This window comes from Labrus bergylta, chromosome 12, assembly GCF_963930695.1.
Source record: "Labrus bergylta chromosome 12, fLabBer1.1, whole genome shotgun sequence".
Lineage (NCBI taxonomy): Eukaryota > Metazoa > Chordata > Actinopteri > Labriformes > Labridae > Labrus > Labrus bergylta.
In genome coordinates this window covers 27,210,333-27,232,510 of record NC_089206.1, presented here as the reverse complement: position 1 = coordinate 27,232,510, position 22,178 = coordinate 27,210,333, and the positions used below count along the sequence as shown (strand labels likewise).

Genomic DNA, 22,178 nt, shown 5'->3' with positions numbered 1-22,178 from the left:
TTGAAAAGGGGGGTGGGGAAGAAAAGAGAGTGATGGCGGGGGAGGGATTTCACAGAGGGAGCAAATATACAGTATGTTTGCAGAGACTTGGCTCTGATCAAAGCGACAGCAGCAATTGTCATATTGATGTCCCCGTATGACATCCAGTACATTCAAATTCACTGACAAAGCCCTTTAGCTGTAGTAGTAATTACGACAGGAGCTAATGAAAGAGTCAGGTGAAATGATTGTAGGCTTTAACAAGGGGGGCTGCTGTCAGTTTGTTTTCTCGTAAAGCTTGGCCATACAGTTCATTATCCTAAAGACCGTGTTTATTTCAGCAACCATGACAAGGTTATGAAATGACCAGTAACCTCGAAGACGTTATTTCAAATCCAAATGACACTGTTTTCCTAAACCTATCTGAACAGATTTTTACCTAAATGTATTCAAAAAGTAATCACACCATTCTAAGACAACAAGATGTTTGTTTCTTTAAGTAGATGAAGATGATGTCCTGGCCAACAGGGTGTCAAATTACAAAACATACGGGTGTGCGTAGGGCCTGGCAAAAATTGTTTTTTGGGTTTTTTTTTTTCTAAATTATAGAACTTTGTATGGTGGACACACCTTTTCTGATGCAAAATAATGGTATGTATTGTATGTTAATGTGTACTAGTGCAATTAATTACTATACTACTAATTACCTACTATACTTATTCTTTGGCTTCATTGAGCTCTATCATTGTCCAAAAACTACTGTAAAAACATCCAACGAGTCCATGCAACATGGGAAGTGTAGTTCATTTTGATTGAAGTCAACCTGCAATGCCTTGTTGCCTTAATAGGTTCAAATGTACCAATTTTGCATTCATCCACAGCAAAAGTAAAAAGTCCCTAAAAAGTGTCTAATTACTATTGTTTCAGTCACTACAGTTCCTTGTTGTTTTAGATGGTAAATGGCCGTTTCCATTGAAAAATGTTGAGCATGAAAATGTGCAGAGAATGTGCAGAGGGGAAAAGGAGAGGGCTAGGCAGTAGAATAAGAGCAATAGGAAGAAAGGGTGATGGAGGGAAGTGTGCTACGGTTGTAGAGACGAGGGAAAATGGCAAATTAGGGAAGGAAAAGAGAGCGGGAGAGCTTGCAAGTGTGCAAAGGAGACAGGCAGTAAGAGAGCGGGAAAGAGAGATGGTGAAGAGGCAGTCAGGCAAAGCAGTGCCGGAGAGGGAGGAAGTGTGTGAGAGTGTGTTAGAGAGAGAGAGAGAGAGAGGGGAGGGGGCGAGCAAACACGCTTTGCACATGATTCAATCTGTTCACATGGCCTTGTATTACGCCGTTAGAAATACTTAATGTGAAGCCCTTCATGCTGCAAAAACCCTCACCTTTTATTTAGATTACATTTTACATAAAGGAGGTGATGAGGGGGTCTAAGAAGTAAGAGTGCTAAAGACCAAATATTTTATAAAAGCAACAAAAAAAAATGATCAGTGTGAATCTGTTAAAGGGAGTAATGTAGAGATATTACGAGAGCATGTTTCAGCTGTGTTGCCGTTCATCGGAAGCGAGCTGAAGCTGTCATCTGCTCTCTGAGTCCCTGTGTTATATAATGATGGATGGGCCTGTGCTGCTCTCCTCTTTCTCTCCTACAGAGGCATGAATCAAACCCAGGATGTGTCCTAAATATAACCCCCACACATGGACCCTGGTGAGTGAGTAGGCCAGCTGTAGCCCTACTCCAGCATTATTCCCACTCTGTCTCTGTACAGCAGCCCAGCTGCATGGGGATTTCATGGATGAGGGGGTACTGTAAATTAGGATTCCTGGATTGAGAGACAAGAATGAGAGGCCTCTGCATAATCTGAGCCTTGCTAAAGGGTGGAGTTTAGCTGCAGGTGTGGTGCTGAAACGGGTCCAACAATCTTTAAATGAAAAGCTATTATTTTAGTCGTATGCCTTTGCTTTCCCGAGGATACGTGGTGGGATGTGTTATGACTTTACTGCTGAGACAATATATCAGGTCATGTTAAGAAATGACAGGACGTGTCATGTCAGGGTGTCATGTTGAGGCCAGGTTTATGTTACCACTGAGTGTAGTTCAGCATCGATGTTGTGGTTAAACAACATCTATGCAGGGTTTTGTTTTTTTTATATGGACATTTGAGCCAAACTAATGTCCTTGTTAAAAGCTGCAGTTCTTACACATATAAAAGTCAAATATTACAAATTTTGTGTGTATAAGGAACAGCATAATTTAATGACATATCATTTAGTTTACAATTGTGGATGTTACAGCATTATACTTTTAAAGTAATAGTTAAAGTTATTTATTACTTCTGATTGATAACGAACTGGGCTCCATATTGAACATGTCTGTCGTGTGAGATTAGATCAGGGATGGGATCTGGTGTCATGTAATTGGGGTTAAAGATGAAAGACTGACTTTTATTTCTGGCAAAAACGATGAATGACAGATTTTTTTATGTATTTGCACTGATGTAGCTTGAACACAAATAGTAGCATATAGAAGCAGCCAATCGAAAGCTAGGAATATCCTTAAATTATAAAAATGTAGAGAAACTTCCAGTTCTATTTTCTTCTGATGAACAAATAAAATTTTTGTTGGTAATTTAAATGGATATCATGTTTATAGCGCAATATAGTAAGCACCGATTGTGCAGGGTTTGGTTTGACATGCTGGGGTAAGGAATTGTATAGTAAGTAATGAGTAACTCGTTAAAAAACTGTCTGTGTGTCAGTCTCCTCTACGTCATTAGCGGGAAACGTTGGCGTTGCTGATGCTGATAGTACCAGCACTACACACACATCATCAAACACACGCCAACATAGCCAGGCAAGCCCCTTCACGTACGAGCACACACACTCACGCTCACATGCACACACACATCCAGCATCCAGCATCCATCCCTCGCCCATGCGGAAACAAGGCGCTTTAAGCCCCTGAATGCATCACATCTTCATCTTAAACGACATTCAACGTCGTCAAGTCGTGTTTTATACTTGACGCTTTGACATTTTTCAGCTTTTAAACGATAATCGAGAAAAACCCAACAGCTTGGTTGTGGATTTTCGAGGCTGTCAAAGACATGCCCTCAACACACTACGCCAAAGCACAACCCGAGCAGGAGGAAGAGGAAATACTATGACAGCACCTGACTCTACGGCATAAAATCACCAAACAGCAGCCCTGATAACAAACATAACAGATGTTACAGGGGCATGGTGTCTGCAAGCTACTTTAAAATGCAATGTCAAACATTTTGTGGGGAAGAGAAGCATTTTAAATGAGCCACTGAGGCTCGACGGTGAAGCGTGTAGCGTTTCAGCACCATGGACAGCTCCCGGGTTTTTTTGTTTTTTTTCATTTCAGCATCTGAGATTGATGCGGGATGTCTCTCCTCTCCTCTTAATAACACATAAGAAGAGGCTCATATGTCCTTAAAATCATGCACGAAACAGGGAAACATATCGTAAAACACTGCCAATCTAATTCCTGTAAATTATGAGCCAAACGAGATCTAGTTTCACGTTACCCATCAACCGTTTCCATGTTTAAACACAAACTGGGATTGAGTATACCCAGAGCACCCTTCACCCGAAAACACGTCCACCTCTCATCCTCCTACCTCGTCATTCCCATCCCGGGGCCTCCAACTCCCATTCCTCCCCCAGCAGCGGCTCCATTGACCGGCTTAATGTGCTGTCCTGCCCCCGGTCCTGTCGCGGGTCCGCCGGGCATCACCGACCCCATCATCCCGGCTGCTCCCGGCTCACCGGGCTGCCCGCCGCCCTCCATGCTCGCTTCATTCCCCATCTCGGTCTCGGCTCCGGAGACGGGAGGGTGGTGGAGAAAGGTTTCAGGTCAAATCGGCGGTGTTGCTTTATATCTCTATGCTGTTGTTGTTTTAAATCATCGAAAAATGAATGGAAAAAAGGGGGTGAGAAATCTGTGGGAGCGAACTCAGCGTTGCTCCTCCATCACCGCCATCATCATCATCATCCTCGTCAGCTGCAGGACCAGTGGCTGCCTCCTGACGTGGTGACGGGAGCGCGCCGCGCGGCCACCATAACGATGATGGGAAATAACAGCGCGAGAGGCGAGAGAAAGCCCGATTAGATTAGATTAGATAAAAGTTAAATGAGCCTCGTGGGGAAATCTGGGTCGCAGCAGCTCAAAATTCAATTCAATTCAATTCAATGCGGATGCAATAAGCAGTGTGGAGTTAATTGGAGTGAAAGGTAAACCCTGACCTCCATGTGGCGTCCACCTTTCGAAAAATATATAAAAACAAATGGAGGGGGGGTGATCCAATTACATTTCTCAGAGAGGTATTCTTGGGTTATTTAAATCCTTAGCATTAACACACTGTTAATAACTCGATTACGATGTTTTCATTGTTATTTCAGTTGCCGATTCATGCCACTGAATAACAAAGATTAACGGATTTCCGGGTTATCATCCCTAAAGCTACAGCAGAAAGTTCAATGGAATTAACAATCAGCAATGAGACAAACAGCTACTTAAACAAAACATCACATGTAACAACATGAATGTCCAATTTTCAGTACGAAGCATTAATGACGTGAAATTGGATGTATTTGTCTTAAACTCATGTTTATGTTCACGTATTGTGGAATTAAGAAATATATATATCCAGATCATACAAAAACCATCCCTAAAATCGGGATTTTATCGTCCAACATGACTATAATTGAATTATGAAATATTTTGAAGTGCAGAAGCGCCAAACCATCCTCGGGCACGCGCTCTTTGGCTGAGAAGAGAAGTGGAGTCTGTAGGAAGAGATGAGAATACGTGCGCGCTCACACGACACTCTCACAGAAAAAAAAAAAAAGAAGAGGAAGGGGGGAGTAAAGTGAACGCTGACAGGCGTCAGGATACACTGCACCGGCACATCACGTGTTCAATAACACTCCGTGGTGTTTCACACCTGCTGGATAGTTACGTATTTCCTCCTGGTAGTACACATCAGTGTTCCAGGAAATGTTTATTTGTTGAGTCTGACATAATAGAGGCAGACTACATCTAGAAAGGATAAGCCTGTGTTTTATAAAAGGTGAGTTGATGTAATGTAGAATAAATGTTTTTAATAAATCAAAGTAGGCTTATTAAAAACTAATTTTATATCTACCAAAGGATTTCATTAGACAATTAGAGGGAACATTGAATCTGTTCAAACCCCTTTTTTATATGTAATGTTTTATCTCTGTTATGGTTGTGGAAGCAGAGTACCAGGGAATCAGGGGAAGGACCCAAATGCAGACTGCTGAGGTTGAGCTGGTTGCAGTTTAAGTTTTAACCCTTTGGTCAGGCAGACAGAATAAGGCTTGTAACATAGATCTCACATAGCAGATTAAAAATATACAGACACAGAGGCTACAGAGCTGAGACAAGTAGAATATGGAGGAAAAGTTCATGATGGAACAAGTTGCAATGAGAGAGTTAAACTGGGTATCTGCAGGACTGACAAAGAAAGGGAATAGGTTTGTAGATGGGAGAGGAGGTTAAGTCTGAGGGCATCTAGTGGAAAACTGGAGAAGAGCAGTAATGAAGAAAAAAGAAAAATATGAAAATGTGTAGTCAGGAAAATAGACTGTGACAGAGAGACTGACAAACTACACATCATGTCCTTGTGTTAGGCAAGTAAATCTGGAGGATTTACTATATTAACTTCTGTGTAGGTAAAAACTTTAATCAACTCTAATCACAAACGGGCACTGTCATGAGTTGTTCATGTTTAGTTATGTATTTTATTTATTTCATTGTCAAGACTTGAATTAGATGGGTTTTTTCACATTCACCCTTTTGTTTCTGTATTCCTTGCGTATATCCTCCTTCTTTCTCCTGAGTTTAGTCTTGAGGGTTTTCTGCTTTATTTTGTAGATCTTGCACTTGGTGTTTCATGTCAAGTTGTACTTCCTGCCCTAATGTGTTTCTCTCCTCTTTGATTGCCCTCATCAGTTTCACCTGTGTCTCTTTTGTTTGATAGACTGGAGTGCATTTAGTCCTCTAAACTTTAGTGTCAGTTTGATGTCAGACTTTTCCCTGTAATTCCTATATTCCATTTTTGGTTTTCCTCATGGGTCTTTGGTATTTTTTTTCTTTTACCTGTTTGGTGTACTCATGAGTTTGAAACGTTTTGTTTCTTTAAGACTTCACTTCTCTGGATAACTTTTTTTATTGGCTCATCTTGTGTTTTTCCCTTTTCTCGACATTGTTGTTTTCCCTTTGAGTTTGTGTTTTTCCTGCTTGGACTTACAAGGTTTGTTTTCCTTTTAGCATTGAATAAATCTTTTCCTGCATTTGGGCCCTCGACTATTCACATTTCTGATCTACCTGACAGACACAAATAAGGGCCTTATGGCCAGTTTTGCGTGCAGGCTCCTTGTTTGGTTGACCTTTGCATGTCTGACAGCATGTTCTTCATTCAAGGGAAGCCTTTTTTAAAGATCCATTTTTTTTTGAGAGAGAGAGAGAGAGAGAGAGAGAGAGAGAGAGAGAGAGAGAGAGAGAGAGAGAAGAGAGAGAGAGAGAGAGAGAGAGAGAGAGAGAGAGAGAGAGAGAGAGAGAGAGAGAGAGAGAGAGAGAGAGAGAGAGAGAGAGAGAGAGAGAGAGAGAGAGAGAGAGAGAGAGAGAGAGAGAGAGAGAGAGAGAGAGAGAGAGAGAGAGAGAGAGCCAAAACCCGGGCAGCCCCTGGCCAGAGGACCCCAGCCCCACACGCACTAACCACTGTGCTACCAGCGCCCTGAGAAAGCTGAAGTTGTTAATTGTGAAAGACATCCAACAACTAGATAAACAGGCAAAAACTAACATACGGCACCATTCTTTAGAAACAACTTCAATTTTATCGCTGAAGTATTTCCATTTGTGCCAAGAGTAGCTGAAGTGTTTTCTTCAAATTCAAACACTATGAGCAGCATGTAGCCCTTGAGAGGCGGGAGCCTTTGTCTTTCTTTTTTTGTTTGGCTCAAAACTGTTCAGTATCAGTTAGAGCAGCCGTTTCTACAACAACAGCAAGCAAGGACAGAAAAACATTAACAACTGCAGCTAATTCTAACTGTAACTAAAGCATATTTACTAGAAAGGGAGAGTCTCACAGAGCTGTATCCCTCCTGAACAACAATACAATGAAAGTCGGTCAGATAACAGCCTCCTAGCAGCGTCTCCCGCCCTCAGCCCCTGGGAAAAGGTCCACTCTCTGTTCCATTGCCAAAGTGTCTACCTCTGAGGCCAGACTTTATAGAGATGAATAAACCCCGCCAGCCAACGTCAGTGCTGCATGTATACTGTGCAGCATCTCTCTGAGGAGAGAAGAGACAAAGTGGTGCTGCAGCTTCAAAAGATAGAGGGGAAAAAATCCTCCTCCTCTAAGCTTCTTTCACTTTTCACTTTCACGAATAATGCTATTATGTTTCATTTTCCTCTTTTAGTCACACTTCCTGATAGTTCAGGGCTGGAAACAGGCATGTCCTTGTTCCAATTTTGTAATGTCATGTAATTGTTTTTTGTCGTAATAAGACTTTTCAACAAGGATGCACCAGCAAACAACTGAAAGAGAGGGGGAAGTCCTCTCAACAGTTTTTTTAAACAGCATCATCAAGAAAGATTACAGAAATGTCCTCCTCTACAGATTTGGGGTAACATCAAGTGGGTTTATTGCTCTTCACAGTTACATAACTGTACTTAAAGGCATCAGGAATTCTGTATATAAACAGAAGTCCAAAGTCAAACAAGAGCTACAAAAGTATGGGACATGCACATAACAGAAGCAGCTCTGCCTGATACATTTAATGCACTCTCTAGACAGGCTCGAAGAGAGCAGGAAATTGACAAAATATAGGCTGTGAATACCTTGAAGGAAGAGAACAAAGCTCTCCGCTGACAGATTACAGAGTTAAAGAGAGAAATGAGACACTTAAATGTAACACTGCTGAGTTCATTCAAAGCAATGCAAATGGAAAGTGAGCACTCCCCAGGGACAGCACAACTGAGTGGCAAACTTAGTCAGATTTTGGCTTAGAATCAGCATGCATAAAATTACTCTTTACTCTCCATACTATGAATTGCACTGAGCTATTTACATATGCTTCCTAGATCAAAGCTGCACTTTAACAAAGTGCTGCAGCTGGCTTCAACACCAATTTTTTTTGCTCTGCCATCTTTTGCTGTGTATGCTTTTTTTTTTAAATGGTACAGATTTTCAATTTAAAAACAAAAGAATCTTGAGATAATGTGTGTATCCGAGTATTTAGATTACTGTAAATGCACATCCCTTATATCTTCATGGAAGTGCAGATAACAATTGGTTCTATATCAAAAATTTCAATGAGCAAAAAATCTGCTTGATGCTGTGACGCAAAAGCCAATCAGTGTTTAGATTTCCTGACTTCCTAGAATGCATCGCAACTGATTGATCTGAACCCCATTCAAGAAAAAAGAAGATGGATTTGTCTGTCCCAACAGTGACATTAATTCTCATTTGACAAAACTTAGACAAACATAACTTACATTAAAAAAACACATTAAAAACACAACACTGAGTACAGACATTAAAATGGGACTGTAAAAAACAACAGCTGATAAAGCCAGGTAATGTTGAGTGTCTATGTTTTATTGCTCAGGGTGATTATTGCAGTGGGAATGAAGGATTTTTATGTTGATGTGTTTCTGGGCCAGTGGGAATTTTACAAATCTGCATTTTTATTTTTATTTTCATACTTAATTAATCCCATGACAGGTAATTACTTTGACACTCTGTTATTGAGACATTGCTATACACACATAGGCTAAAATACACAAACAGGATCCTATGGACATGCACTGAGGGAGAGATGTCATAGTGAGGGGGCTGCACATGAAAGATCACCCTAGCTGTAGGGGGTTTGTTACCTCGCTCAAGGGTGACCTGGCACCTCTCCAGCTACCAGGCCAACTTCCATACTGAACCGGTGACTCTACAGTTCCCAACCCAAGACCCTACAGACTGAGCTACTGCCACACACAGCCGCATCATGATGTTGTTATTTTTAAACTTGTTAATGCTCATAAATCATAAGAAAAACTGTTTCTTTTTCGGTTTCATAAGTAAGTCAGGATTGAAGCCTAACATATTACTTATGTTGATACTGAGAATGAGATGTGAAGAACCAAGAAATTTCAACATTTAATTTTCAGACATATTTGGAGAGGCACATTCCTTTTTTCTCCTAATCTGAACATGTGGTTTCTTCTTAAATTTGTACTTGGACTATTAACCATTCAGGACACGGAAAAGGAAGACTTGGCTGGAAGTCACTTATGGCTAATGGCTGGCTTCACTGCATTATCGAATTGTTGGCGATCGTTGTTGTCATCAGATGATATCTGACGGGTTCACAGATTGGTGAAGAATGGTGCTTCTTCCACTTCACTCTTTGCCCAAACACCTGTCCTTCCACTGTGTTACCTTGTTTTAGTATCATCTCCTGTAAACGGTGTGTATTGCTTTGCAGCACGGCTCTCTGTGTTTCTCTTAGCTCAGTATTCAGAGTATTTATCTCTGCAATGAAATTGATGTTAGAGGCTGAGATCTGAAGAGGGAAACTGAGAAAAGAAAAAAAAGTGAAAGCAGGAGACCAAACAAGTAAGAAGACGCTGGACTGACTTCTACTTTTTAGACAGAGAATAAATTGTCACCTGAAACTATCAGGGATCATTGTCAAATATTGCTCTTAACTTTCAAAGCTGGCAAGCTGATCTGGGCTGAATATTCTCTTACTCAAGACTTGGATGTTGCTTTTGTCAATGTATGTACCGTTGGTTTTTCATGCTTTGAATATGAATATAGACTTACCTATTGAAAAGCCAGCATATTCAGACAGCTCTGGGGTTGAGTGGACCTTGTTGTATACATGATATAACGGTATGAGCACATTTGCCAATAAAACATGAATACCATGTAAGAAAGCATAAGTGTTCAACAGTCTTTATATGGAACACCTTATCAAATACTGCAATCATCTGTTCAATTATTTTGCCCCTCTGACTTTTGTTGTTGAGTCGATGCTGACTGCAGTAAGGCAATTTAGACACCGACCTTTGGAGGCAATAAAATATCCACCAGCATTAGTCATTCTACTGAGCAGACTGTAATGGCAGGCATCCAAGCCGTCTCTTTCCAATCTGCTACCATGAAGTGGCTGATGAATTGTGGAATCCAACATCAAGTTTCTCATCCAGTATACCGTCTCCTGCTCCTGTGCAGAGTCCTAGCTGCTCAGGAAAACCTGCAACAGCGGAATTGATCACTTTGACAGACTGACTCATTGACGCTGCTGTGGGGGTGAATACTTAAGGAGATTAAAATGAGCAACATGCCAGCACTCCACTTCTCTCCAAGCAACAGGCCAGGGCAGGGAAACCTCATTGGTCAGCTGCGGTGGACGGAATGATCGATAGGTGGGGTAGACCTCAATCAGCACTTTCACTGCCCAAGTCCAGAGATAGTCCTGTTGTTGTCATTAATCGTCTTTCATGGTCTCTGTCCCTGCTTTGACTTCACCTCATGTCCAGAAATAAGACAGGAAAGCGACAGTCATGCATTTTGGTTCCTCCTCCTATTGGCAATTAAAGGACAATACAATATGGGGAAGGGGGTATGACTGGTTGATCACTGCGGTCAAAGTAGATAGCAAAAGGTTAAAAATTGGGATAATGTTATGCACAAAAAATGTATGAATATCCATTGACAGAGGTTTTAAAGAAATACATAATCAATCATTTTCATTGTGGTGTGCAGTCATAAATTCTTCATTTTTTTTCATTGTGTTTAGTGAAATCAAAGAAAACAATGGCTGCTGAAAGTTAGAGAATCAACGTTTAATACTGTGACTATTGGATAGAACACTTGTTTTGCCACCCTCTGCTTGTCAACAAATACACATTGTCCCGAGGGAGATTAACAGCACTATGTGTGTTTTATCACAATGCAGTCGCCCTCAGAGACCTTTGCTGCAGTATTTTCATTATTTTACTACCTTGGCAAACATCATCATTGTTTATTTTTACCAACCCAATTATAATTTGTAGTATATTAGCACTAATGCTAACACATGTTAGCATGACGGTCTTGTTAAAAATCAAGAGCCAGTTTTATCAGAAAAGGCTGGAAACAGTTCTCTGTGTTCTTTCTCTGCTCGTTCCAGTCTTCAGTCTTTTTCTCCTTTAATTGATTTGTCTCTCTTTGTCACAAAGGAGCCAAACAAGGAAGTAATTTCTCCTTCCTGATATAAGAAATGAATACAGCAGTGTGTCAGAAATAGCCCTTTCTGACCGTGACATTCATTTAATGAAGCTGCCAGTGAGATAAGCTATTGGTTGTTGGGGGTTTTTCTTGGTGTGTCATGGTTAGTTTGGGGAAAATCTGAGAAGACAGAATACCTTCTTTGTCTTTACATTACTGCTTCCTTTTTCAATCCTCAATCGTTTCTTTGTTGTGCTTCCCAAACACTTGGATTACCCTGTTCTTAGGAATTGACACACCACTTAAAATAAAATTAATCATAAAATTATACAAAATTCTAAATGGATTAATTAAATGTTATCTGCCTCAAGGCAGACAGTTTGTCTTTCACCAGCACAAGTCTGTTCCGCTTGTACAGTGTGGGCAATGTCTTAAGTTGACTCCCTCTAGGTCTTATACAGAATCTTTAGAAACATTTCTGGAGGTAAAAATGTGAATACTAACACTACATCAAAAATGGTTCCTTTCTATTCAGAAAGTCATGGTGTGACAGTTCAGAAAACCAGGACATTGAAACTGAAGCAGCTCCTTTAACCACCATTTGTTTTATTGTTAACAGTGTTTAGCATACTGTGATTTTTTGTAACGTAAAAGGCCTTTTGTCAAACTCAGTAGTTTCCCTGGTAACTAAAGATGATTGATTTGGCTGAATGTAGACGGGCAAATTAATTCTTTTTCCAGGTTACCTTAACCATAAAGGCGAACTGAATAGCTAATAGACCTGCTGACTGACATATAAAGTGCTAATATATGGTTTAAGGTGACAACTCATTGTTGCAAAAACATCTAATGTTGCTAAAAGCATATAATCTTTCAAAGAATATGGGATGCCCAAAGTGGTAGCGAGTAGCGGCCTACATCAGTCTGTGAAATTGATGGCTAACAGAAAGATAAATAACCTACCAATAGTCCTGATATTTTGTATTTTCAGGTGAACATAAGCCTATGATGATCAAAGTTATACTTTAACTGATGAAAATAAAATGTTGGCTTTCACAGTAGTCAACTTGGAAGAGATTAAGCAATAGTAGGCCTCTCATAAGTAGATGAATGGCTAAAGTCTCTGACCTAACTATTTAGCCTTGCTGTTAGCCCAAAGTAGCTAAAAACAAGAGGGTGGTGAGCGACACTGTAAAAGGATTTCATATTGATTTAGTTCACTTTTACACAAGAACTATCCCCTGAAAACAGAATCAGTTTTCGTTTTCATTTCTAAAAAAGTTCTGCGTTCAGACAGCAACATTTTGACAACAACCAACCAGAAAAACACTAAAAACACTGTATTATACATGCCAGAGCAGTAGTTAGCTGTGTGATTTTCTAATGAAACAACACGCACATGGTCACATGCTTTTTCTTCCACAGGGCGGTGAGGTGTAAACATATAAATGGAGAATGAACAAACATTTATGTGGTCGGACAATGAGATGGGGACGCTACTCCAAGTGACCCTGGACTACAAAGCGATTACATTTCAAGAAAATGTCGACTGGAAGTCATGCCAGTGGACATTTTCACATGCATATCTCCGGAGTCCGCTGTTGTTGTAGTCCACCAACTCGCAAATGGCTTTGACTGGAACTGTAATGCACGTGTGCGAAAAAGTCTATTTTTTCAGAGGAACTGGTGTGGTTTTCTAAAGTTTGCACTCTGGAACCTGTTTCCCCCAAAAGCCATTGTCCTGTAAACAAACAATCAAAACACAATTTTTTTTCAGCTGAAATCTTTGTCATGGTAACATAGCCTTAGATTTTAAAAGAAAGCAGTCACTGATTGATGATCACTTTTCTATTTTATGTGTTGCCGACTTAACTCCAATAGAAAAAAGTCAAACACATGGAGCAGAGCTATGTTCCTTTCACTTTAATTAAATGGAAATGTTACAAGCAGAGGGTTTCATTTTTCCATTTAAAATGGCCAGGCTTTATAAAAGTCACTTTGTACTGCTTTTGTAAATATGCCACATAAACATTGTAGGTAATTATTAAGTCAGTAAATTTGCTGAATCACATTTTGATCCTCTTGAAGAACACACAAACACATTTCGTTTCTTTAGACGGCTAAACTGAGATTGCCTCCAACAAGAGATGTAAACTCAAAGCTTGTTTGTCTTTCACAGAGCACCCGCTGGGTTTAAAGTGAACCCGTAAGAGAGAAACTCTCAGGTTTGTTTGTTTGTCAGAGCACCATTGAGTAAGTCTCCACGAGTTAAAGGGAATAACAGAAAAGCCTTCTGGTTGTGTTTGTTCTTTTTTCATCCACGCCAGAACTCATCAAAGCTTTTATAACAAATCCCTGCAATGTGATTTCTCTTCTATGTGACTGCTTCATAAATACACAGAGCACAATGCAATTATTTGCTACAATAACAAATGATGAACAGGAAGCATTAGGAGAGGCTGCTCTATTTATCCTCTTATTAATTCTCTTTTTTCTTACTTTCTTTGTTTTACCCTGTGGAAATCATGATGGAGGAAATCAAACAATCCTTTTAACAGATCTGAGTGTTAACTTTATCATGAAATTAATATTTGATCTTTGTGTGAGCTAAAGAAACCGATTAATGTGTCTGATCCCCCACAGAGTTTGTCGCCTGATCTCTTAAAGGTTGAGTGAAAAAGAGAAACTTTTCATTGACTCGTTTAAATTTTTCTCAACCGATCCATGCCGGACATAAAGAGTTGCACCATCTTTTTTCATCCTCCGCAGAGTTAATTACTGTAATGTGTGTGACGGGAAAGATTCGGTCTTTGTCAGCATTCTGTTTGGGCAGCGACCCAGTGTTTCCTGCCGCAGAGCAGACTGAGCAAAATATTGTTGACAGTTGAGAAAAGGTCATAATTATTAGGCAGTTTCAGTGTTCAGCTAATTATGAATATCTACGCTAGCTTGTATCTTTTGCAATGACAGAAATTGGAAAAACTGGATCCTTTGGCTTTCATGTCACTGCTTTCCTGTGCTTACTTATCTAAAGCTATGACCTTGTATGGCGACAAATGTTAGTTGTGAGTGGCATATTTAAGGCACAAAGGGAAAGAAAGTGAATGGAAAATGATTAGAGTTAATTGCAGTACATATTGTCAGTAATTGTATTCTTGAGGACAACAAGATAACTGCTTCATTGACTTTGATGACATTTTTAGAGATTTCTCTTTAACACAAGGTTTTCTTTTGTACTTTAATTGAATTATTACACCTCCCAAGGAGGGGGGAGCGGTGGTGCAGTGGTGCAGTGGTTTGTGCTGTTGCCTCACAACAAAAAGGTTCCTCTTAAGAATCCTCGTCTGACAGGAGCCTCTCTGTGTGGAGTTTGCATGTTCTCCCTGTGCATGTGTGGGTTTCTCTCTGGGTACTCTGGCTTTCTCCCACAGTCCAAAGACTTGTTCCTTAGTTTAACTGGTGACCCAAAATTGCCCGTAGGTGTGATTGTGAGCCTGGCTGGTTGTCTGTCAGTGCTGTGATTGACTGGGGACCAGTCCAGGCTGTACCCTGCCTCTTGCCCAATGACAGCTAGGATTCACTCCAGCCCCCCGCGACCCCAATTGGGAGAAGGGGTACAGATAATGGATCAGTTTAGCCATCTACAGAGTTTGTAATTCTGATACAAACATAGTATCTGTGCCAATATCTACTGTATGTGCCAGTATCTGAAGAAATTACTAACAATGCCCACAGTGCCCACAATAAAGTAGCGTTCGCAGGCAAAAGACTCTCTCCATTGTGACATAAAACTTGTTTAAATTTGGGTCACTGTTACTTCTGCATTGATGTTCTGTTTTGTGTTTTTTTAAATATAGGAGGCTTAAGAATATCAAAAGAAGCCGGCAGACACACAGATTTGACATACTACTTTCATTCATTCCCAAAGTGTACTCAGTGCAGATCTGCATGCTGTAGTTCTGGTAAACAAGAGGCTGTTAAATTGTTAAGTTAGACTTGGAGCTGACCAGTGGAGGAAGACAGGAAAAGAAAAGATCTTGAATCAGTATTGCAGAAAAATGTTTACAATTGATAAAGCGCAGAAGAGCACAGATCTAAAAGCCTAGAGAAAGTAACACACAAGGACGACAGGTGCTTAAAACGGCAACATCCCCTGCTGATTGTCCATGTCCTTCTGCAGGCTAGATGCTGTGTTAGCAGTCAGTGGTCAGGGTTCATGAGGACAGGATGCTTAACAGACAGTGAAGGTAAATGAGCAGCTTATGTCCTGCAATAAAAATGGCAATTTAATCCACAATTTGCATATGTTTACTGTGTTGTAGATTAGCCTGAGGATTTTTTTTTTTTTTTTCAGTGTACCTTTCTTGGTTAAACTGATTGACAATAGTGTTATCAGTTTATTGCTTGTATTTGATTCGACATAAGGCCTCTCAACAAGACTCTGTTTTTACATGAGGCAGCATATGGCAGAGTTGATAAGTGAGCAACCCACACCGACGTGATTTCCTCTCTGTTGCACTAAACACACTCACACAAATACACACACACAAGCACACGAGGAGAACAAGAAGAGCGAGCATAGAGCTCAAAACAATGGATGACGCTGATTTTGAGATAATGAAGACACAATGCAAGTTCTAAGCAGAGCTCATAATGTGTGTGTGTGCGCGCCTGTGCATGTGTGTGTGCGTGCATGTATGTGTGTGTGTTTGGGAAGTTCCTCAGTGTTGCACAATTACAGGTACCAAACTTCAGTCCTTCATCGACATCAAGCTAGCATGCTTACCTTTGCAGCTGTGGCTCAGTGGTTGTATGGATCGTCTTCCAATCTGAAGGTCGGCATTTAAATCCCAGATCCTGCAGTCCGAATGTCAAAGTGTCATTGGGCACGATGACATAGCCACTTGTATGTAAATGTGTTTGAATGGGATAAACAGTTAAAACAGATAGCCAAGATGTACAGATGTGTGTTAAAATAGTCTTAAATGTTCTTTTTTCCAACTCTTTCCATGTTGTTTATGCTTCTATAGCTCCACTCTCGTCTCTGTTTTCACATCAAAAAAGCTGTGCATTGTGGGTAAATCCCTTGAGCCAAGTTTTAGTGTTGCAAATTTAAGGAAAGTGTGCATGAAGAGTTTAAGAAGTCAGCCAGTGAGCCCTGAGCTTCTCTGTGATCAATTACATTCTGGCACAGTCAATCCACAGAACACTAAATGAAAAACCTGGAGGAGGCCGTGTGCATACTAACATCTTTGAGGATGCAACTTTTGAACTCTAGACTTTGAACACACAAAAGTGAAAAATTGCTGAGGATATGAATAGGATAAGATTGGTGAGAAAAGACAAACATGGTATTTGGCTCCCTCTAGTGTACACATGAGGTCAACACGGAGGGTGATTACAAATGTCTCTGTGTGTAATTGCCTCGCTGTCTCCTTGATTGCATTTAATTGCCGTCTCCATCCAGTGCTGTCAGATGACATTAACAAGTTGTAACCATGAAAATCTGTCCTGTCCCTGCTGTTAATAGTACATGATGAGAGAGCACCATGACAACCATAACACTTTGTGCATCTGAATGTTCGGAGGGCTTTTAGGTCCAGCAAAGGCCCAGAGGCAGTGGATGTTGATGCCTTAAATACTTATTCTGGGAAATTTAAAGCTCCTGTGAGGAGTTTTTAGTTATATGTGAAGCTGTCTTTAATTTATACAGATACATCTACATGACCTATAAAAGCAAATAAGATTATAAGAGAGAAGACTGATTAAGAATATGACGTTTTTTTCATGCATGGGGTACCGTAGGTGCCCAATGAGGGGATTCACAGGATGTTGTATGACCAGCCAGGAAAAGTTTCCAGACCAAAGATTGATTCTAAGTTGTATCTTAGACATTTTAAATTAATAAGGAAGAGCTTTTTTTCCCCAAGATAAACACCACTAATATATTATCAGGTGTGATCAGCAAAGGGATCAATCGTCCCACTTTGTCCACAGGAGGGCACCAATATCAACATGACCCAAAGTTCTCTACAGGATCTCTAATTATTCTACAGATGATGCTTCCTCCATTTATGAATGTTTTAGAATTATCTCATTTCCCTCCTCAAGATGGTACATGCATTTCTTCTGTGTCTTATTTAAAAGCATCTGTACAAATGCAGCAGACTCAATATGACATTCGGGTAGTGGCGGCTGGTCAATAGAGGGCGATAGAGCGCCACCCAACCACTTTCCACAAGCACATTGACAGGCCTTCACTGAATAAGATTTTTTTAATTAGTTTTCAATATGGGCTATAAACATTCTATGTATCTAAAGTAACAGATTGGTGACATGTTTCCCGTATTGGATGCTAGAATCCAGCACTAAGGGCCTCCATTGTCTCTGCTGATAAGTTGCACATGCACATTTGCTCCTCTTACTTGAGATAGGAGCTTCGATGGGTGCAGGAAATATAGGCTCCTGGATTCATTACAAACCACCACCCACAGGTGGACAGAAGAAGAAGAAGATACATCCCGTGAACTAAGACTATAATAAGCGAGCCATGCAGTGTCACTGGATCAGAACATTGATAAAGGTGGATAAGAGCAGCAGACAAAACTAGCATGAATCAGCAGTTTTTTTTTAAGTTTGTCTCACAGACTTTAAGAAATATATGCCTGTTAAGTACAAGTGCATAAGGTGTTGTTTGTTGAGTATGTTAAGTAAAATCGATCATTTCCTAAGTTAAAATCAAAGTGATGATAATTCTGCTAGGCATGGCATTTGCAATAGCATTTTCCATCCCGGTCTATCTGTTAGAAATTGTGACCATCTTGGAGAACAATTCACCAGCCTGCCACTGCAAATTGGTTCTCTGACTCACAACAATGGAACATCAGTTTGTGTGTGCCGAGCAACGCTCTCCTAAAATGTCTTGTCTCCTTTTTTATTGCACTGTTTCCTGGGAATACCGGTTGCTGTATTTTGTGTTGAAACAATACATTTTGCTCCTGTTATTTCCATTTCCATTTATATTAAAAAGGAAATACACTTCAAAAAGGTAAAGGGGTAATAATGCATTTGAAGTGTCTAAAAAGGTAAATTCTGGTTTGTGTTTTTTATTTTTTTTATTTTGATCATTTCAAAAAACCACAAAGACCTAGTACTTTGAGTTTTCTGTTGTATCTTTCATCACTAGAAATTCACTGATTTACACATGTAAACTATTTCTTCCTACTGGATGGAGGCAGAGTGGTAGATATATTTAGTTTAGAAAATAAAGCAGCCATAGAAATAACCCAGATAGTTTTCAGAACATGTTCAATGTTTTGTTTCTTTAATTTTTTATCAAGTTTTCTACCTGTCAAAAGGACGTTTTTTCATGCCACTTCTTCAGGGTGTTTGCTCATAGTAGATTAATGTTGGCTTTCATTAAATAACATAACAAAGAGTACAGTCTCCACCTGCTCATTTTGTAAAGGGTCCTGATATAACTCTTGTAATGATTTGATCTTGTATACAATATTCAACTGATTGACTGACACACCGTTACTTCATACCCGGATGTTTATTCCTTTTTCTATCCCCTTTAGTTGTGACTTCACAACTAAAGGGATAGATTCTTAGATAGATGAGACATCTGAAAATAAAAAGGGAAGAGTAGATGAAAATGTAACCTATAGGACAAACAAAGACAATAGGAGGAGAACAATAGGAGGAGAGAAGAGTGCACACACTAGACAGTGTAAATATAGCAAGGTGCAAAGTCATGGAGATAAAGAAATAGGAGGGAGGGGAAAGGCATCAGTGAATGATGCAATGGGGAAGGGGTAGAGTGGAGGAAATGGAGGGAGCCATAAATAAATCAGGAGACTGAAAGCAAAAGTGTAAAGAGACAGAGTAAGAAAAGAAAAAAGGAGAGCCCTCATTGCTTTGGGTGTTTACGGAAATTTCCACCGTCCTATCGTAGAGAGTTAGTCTCTGCTTGGCCTTTCGGTGAGAGTGCTGCTGATCAATGTGTCTGCCAATAGTACTGAGACACATTCTTTCTCTTCCTTCCTCGTTCTAAAATAACAATCAATTATTAACAACAATGATTAACAATCATTTTTAAACTCTGGTGTCTATCCTCTCTTAAATTACTCTGTAATGATTTTCAATTAACTATTATTTTATCAGGTTTCAATTATTTGTTTCACAAGATTGCATCTATAGTTCTTACTTTTTCTTATTTTCTATCAGCTTTGTTTTTGTATTTGCCATAAAAAAGCAACTTTGCGTGAAAGGTATTCTTTGAATTAAGATGAGTTTAATGGAACTGACCAACTATTTAGACTATCATTCAGGTAACATACAGCTACTTGTATAAGATATTTGTATATTTTGTGCCTATTGTCTAAAAGATATGTCTCATGAGGAATATGTTGAATATTTTATATGCCTTCATTATCAGTTATTTGTCTCTTTTTGCTTAAACCAAATCAGTCATTCATTTAGGAGTCGGTCTCAGCCTCCTTGGCCTCACCCTACTGTTGAAGTTTCATAATCCGATGTTATGCAAAGCACTTCGGGGCTTTGGCCAATAGGGGGCAGTGTGTGAACGAGTTAAAGAGCAGGTACAGTACAGCACAAAGACGTTAGCTAAACAGCCTTCTGCATATTTAGTGAAAAAGGTGAGCAGCAGCAGCCACCTGCTGATGTCTTTCATAACACACAGTGTAAGGCCTATTTACTGTACAACATATTATAAAGACAAATCATTTAAATGCACTTTTGAAATACAAAAAGCGGGAGCTATACACTTCAATCTAACTGAAGTTATCACTCCCTCCGTCGCCAGCAATCCAAAGGAGGAGGTGTGTTATGAATCAAATGAGTATGCTCCTTTAAACGAGCAAGAGTATCAACTGGGTTGAATTTGTTTGCATATCTGACATTTAAATTGATGAAAATAAGATTTTACAGTTAGATCAAAGGTTACAGAGGGAATCTCTCCTTAGACTCAAAAGTGTGATCAAACAAATTCCCCGAATGCATCTTAAAATACATCACATCAGGGAAATTATTCAAAGCAAAGCTGCTGATAAGCCTTTAAGTGAGAGTTTAGTGAACACATGTTGCATCATTTAATAAACTAATGACTTCCTGATGTCGTGTCATGCCTGTTATTCGTCAATGCTTCCCCCTTTCACATTGGTTGATAGAAACAGGTGTACAAGATTGAAAGTTTTTTAAACAATGAAACAAGTGAATGTGCAGCCCTGAATGTTAATAATTGGTCAGTTTAACTCATTAAAGTAAGAGATCTGGTAACATTTTCAGGAAAAATACTAAGGAAGGTGTTTTTTCTTTGTCTTTAGTGGATGTTTTTCATCAGTAGAAAATATAGACCCTGTTATCGCTTAGTGGAATGCAGTCCTACTTAAGATTTACCTTGAGGCAAAGTAGCTGTTTGCTCACAGACAATTGATTTAAGTTGGGTCTTAAAATTTGGTAATCAGTAACTTTTTCCTCATTTGCTTGTTACAAAATCTACTTTCAGTCCTTCATTGAAGCTTTTGGGAGTTTTTAATTTGCTCTCACATTTTACCCAGAATTTATTCAACCTTGTTTACACCAAAACATTTTCAGATTTAAGTGATTTCATTATTAACGGCTTGAGTCCATGTAGCTGTACCAGTAAGAGTTAAAATAACGCTATAGTGCTGGAACTGGTACAGTTATAGTAACCACACACAGTTTATTATTAGTCACATTGTTTGACAAGAACAATGGTCCATCATGACAGATGGTGAATTCTGGTCTGACTGCAGATTTAAGTTATAATAATAATGACTTTACTTGTAAGTGGTAGCTTTATGAAGTTAACAAACTGATTGTAGGTGTCTCAAAACTAAACGGCTATGGGAGATGGGAGAGGTGGGTCAATGCGTAGACCTGAAGTCCAATCAGCAACACACTGAACAGAAGCTCACATATCAGATCTGATCACTGTTCAGAGAGGTTGTTTGGATATTTTTTTCACTCTCATTTTTAACAATTTCCTCAGGATTGTGGGTGAGTAAGACATTGGCTTAATTGGTACCCTTCACACTTCAGTTTATTTCTTCAACTTGTTTTTGTCATGATCTCATAATTACACACAGTTTGGGTACATGCTGTTCTTGCTTTACCCGGAGCGATCTGAACCCACCTAAGATGAACTTTTTTGTCACTTCTCCCTCTCCACCCAGGGTGTGGAGGAGTATGCGTAGGTATGTGTGGTAGAAGTGTGTTTAAAGGCATCAATTTGTTGTGTGATTTAAAATATGTAGGGTTGAATTTTAAAGATGTCATTAGATATGAATTATAACAAAAAGAAACTCCAGTTCTAATAGCCTATAAGAAATGTTGCCTTTATGTTTTTTCAGCCCATATAAATTTATGAATTATATAAATAATGAATTTTAAACCTTGCAGTTGTCTTTTTCTGCATGGCTTGTATGTTTTTTTTTTTTTTTATGTTTCTGTTTTTCTGTGTTATTGAGATTGTGTGTCTCTTTGCTGTTGCTAATTTTGTTGATTTGTGACGTTATTGTTTATATTGAGAAATGGAAAATAATAAAATTTAAAATAGAAAAAAAACCCATTTATAGCTATGTTTATTTTAACGTATTTTAATGCTACAAAAACAATAACACGACTGTTGTTGTTTTTTTCTCGCTTTTTGTATCAATAAAACCAAAATAGTGGCGAATCCACCGGTAGCCATAGCTACCAGCTGGATACTGACTGAAAATAAAATAAAACTATAAATATGTTTTTATCACATCTTAAGGTGTTTTTACTTTGGTTAATATGTAGGCCTATGAGCATTTGTAGTCTATCCTCCAACCCCCAACAGTTAGGATGCTCGTGCACTTCCGGAACTTTCGTAATGCCTGTTTGTGCGGAGCGCGTGCAGGGACCCA

The 22,178-nt window shown here is 39.4% G+C and overlaps 1 protein-coding gene across 1 annotated transcript in view; it reads right to left on the bottom strand.

Moving 5' to 3' along the window:
- Positions 1 to 4,174, bottom strand: part of bsna (bassoon presynaptic cytomatrix protein a) — a 154,395-nt gene extending 150,221 nt beyond the window's left edge. Inside the window, exon 1 of the mRNA XM_065961513.1 lies at positions 3,625 to 4,174. Coding sequence (XP_065817585.1) covers positions 3,625 to 3,812 — 188 coding nt within the window. The 5' untranslated portion in view covers positions 3,813 to 4,174. The remainder of the gene's footprint in view (positions 1 to 3,624) is intronic.
- Between the last annotated feature and the right edge of the window lie 18,004 nt (positions 4,175 to 22,178).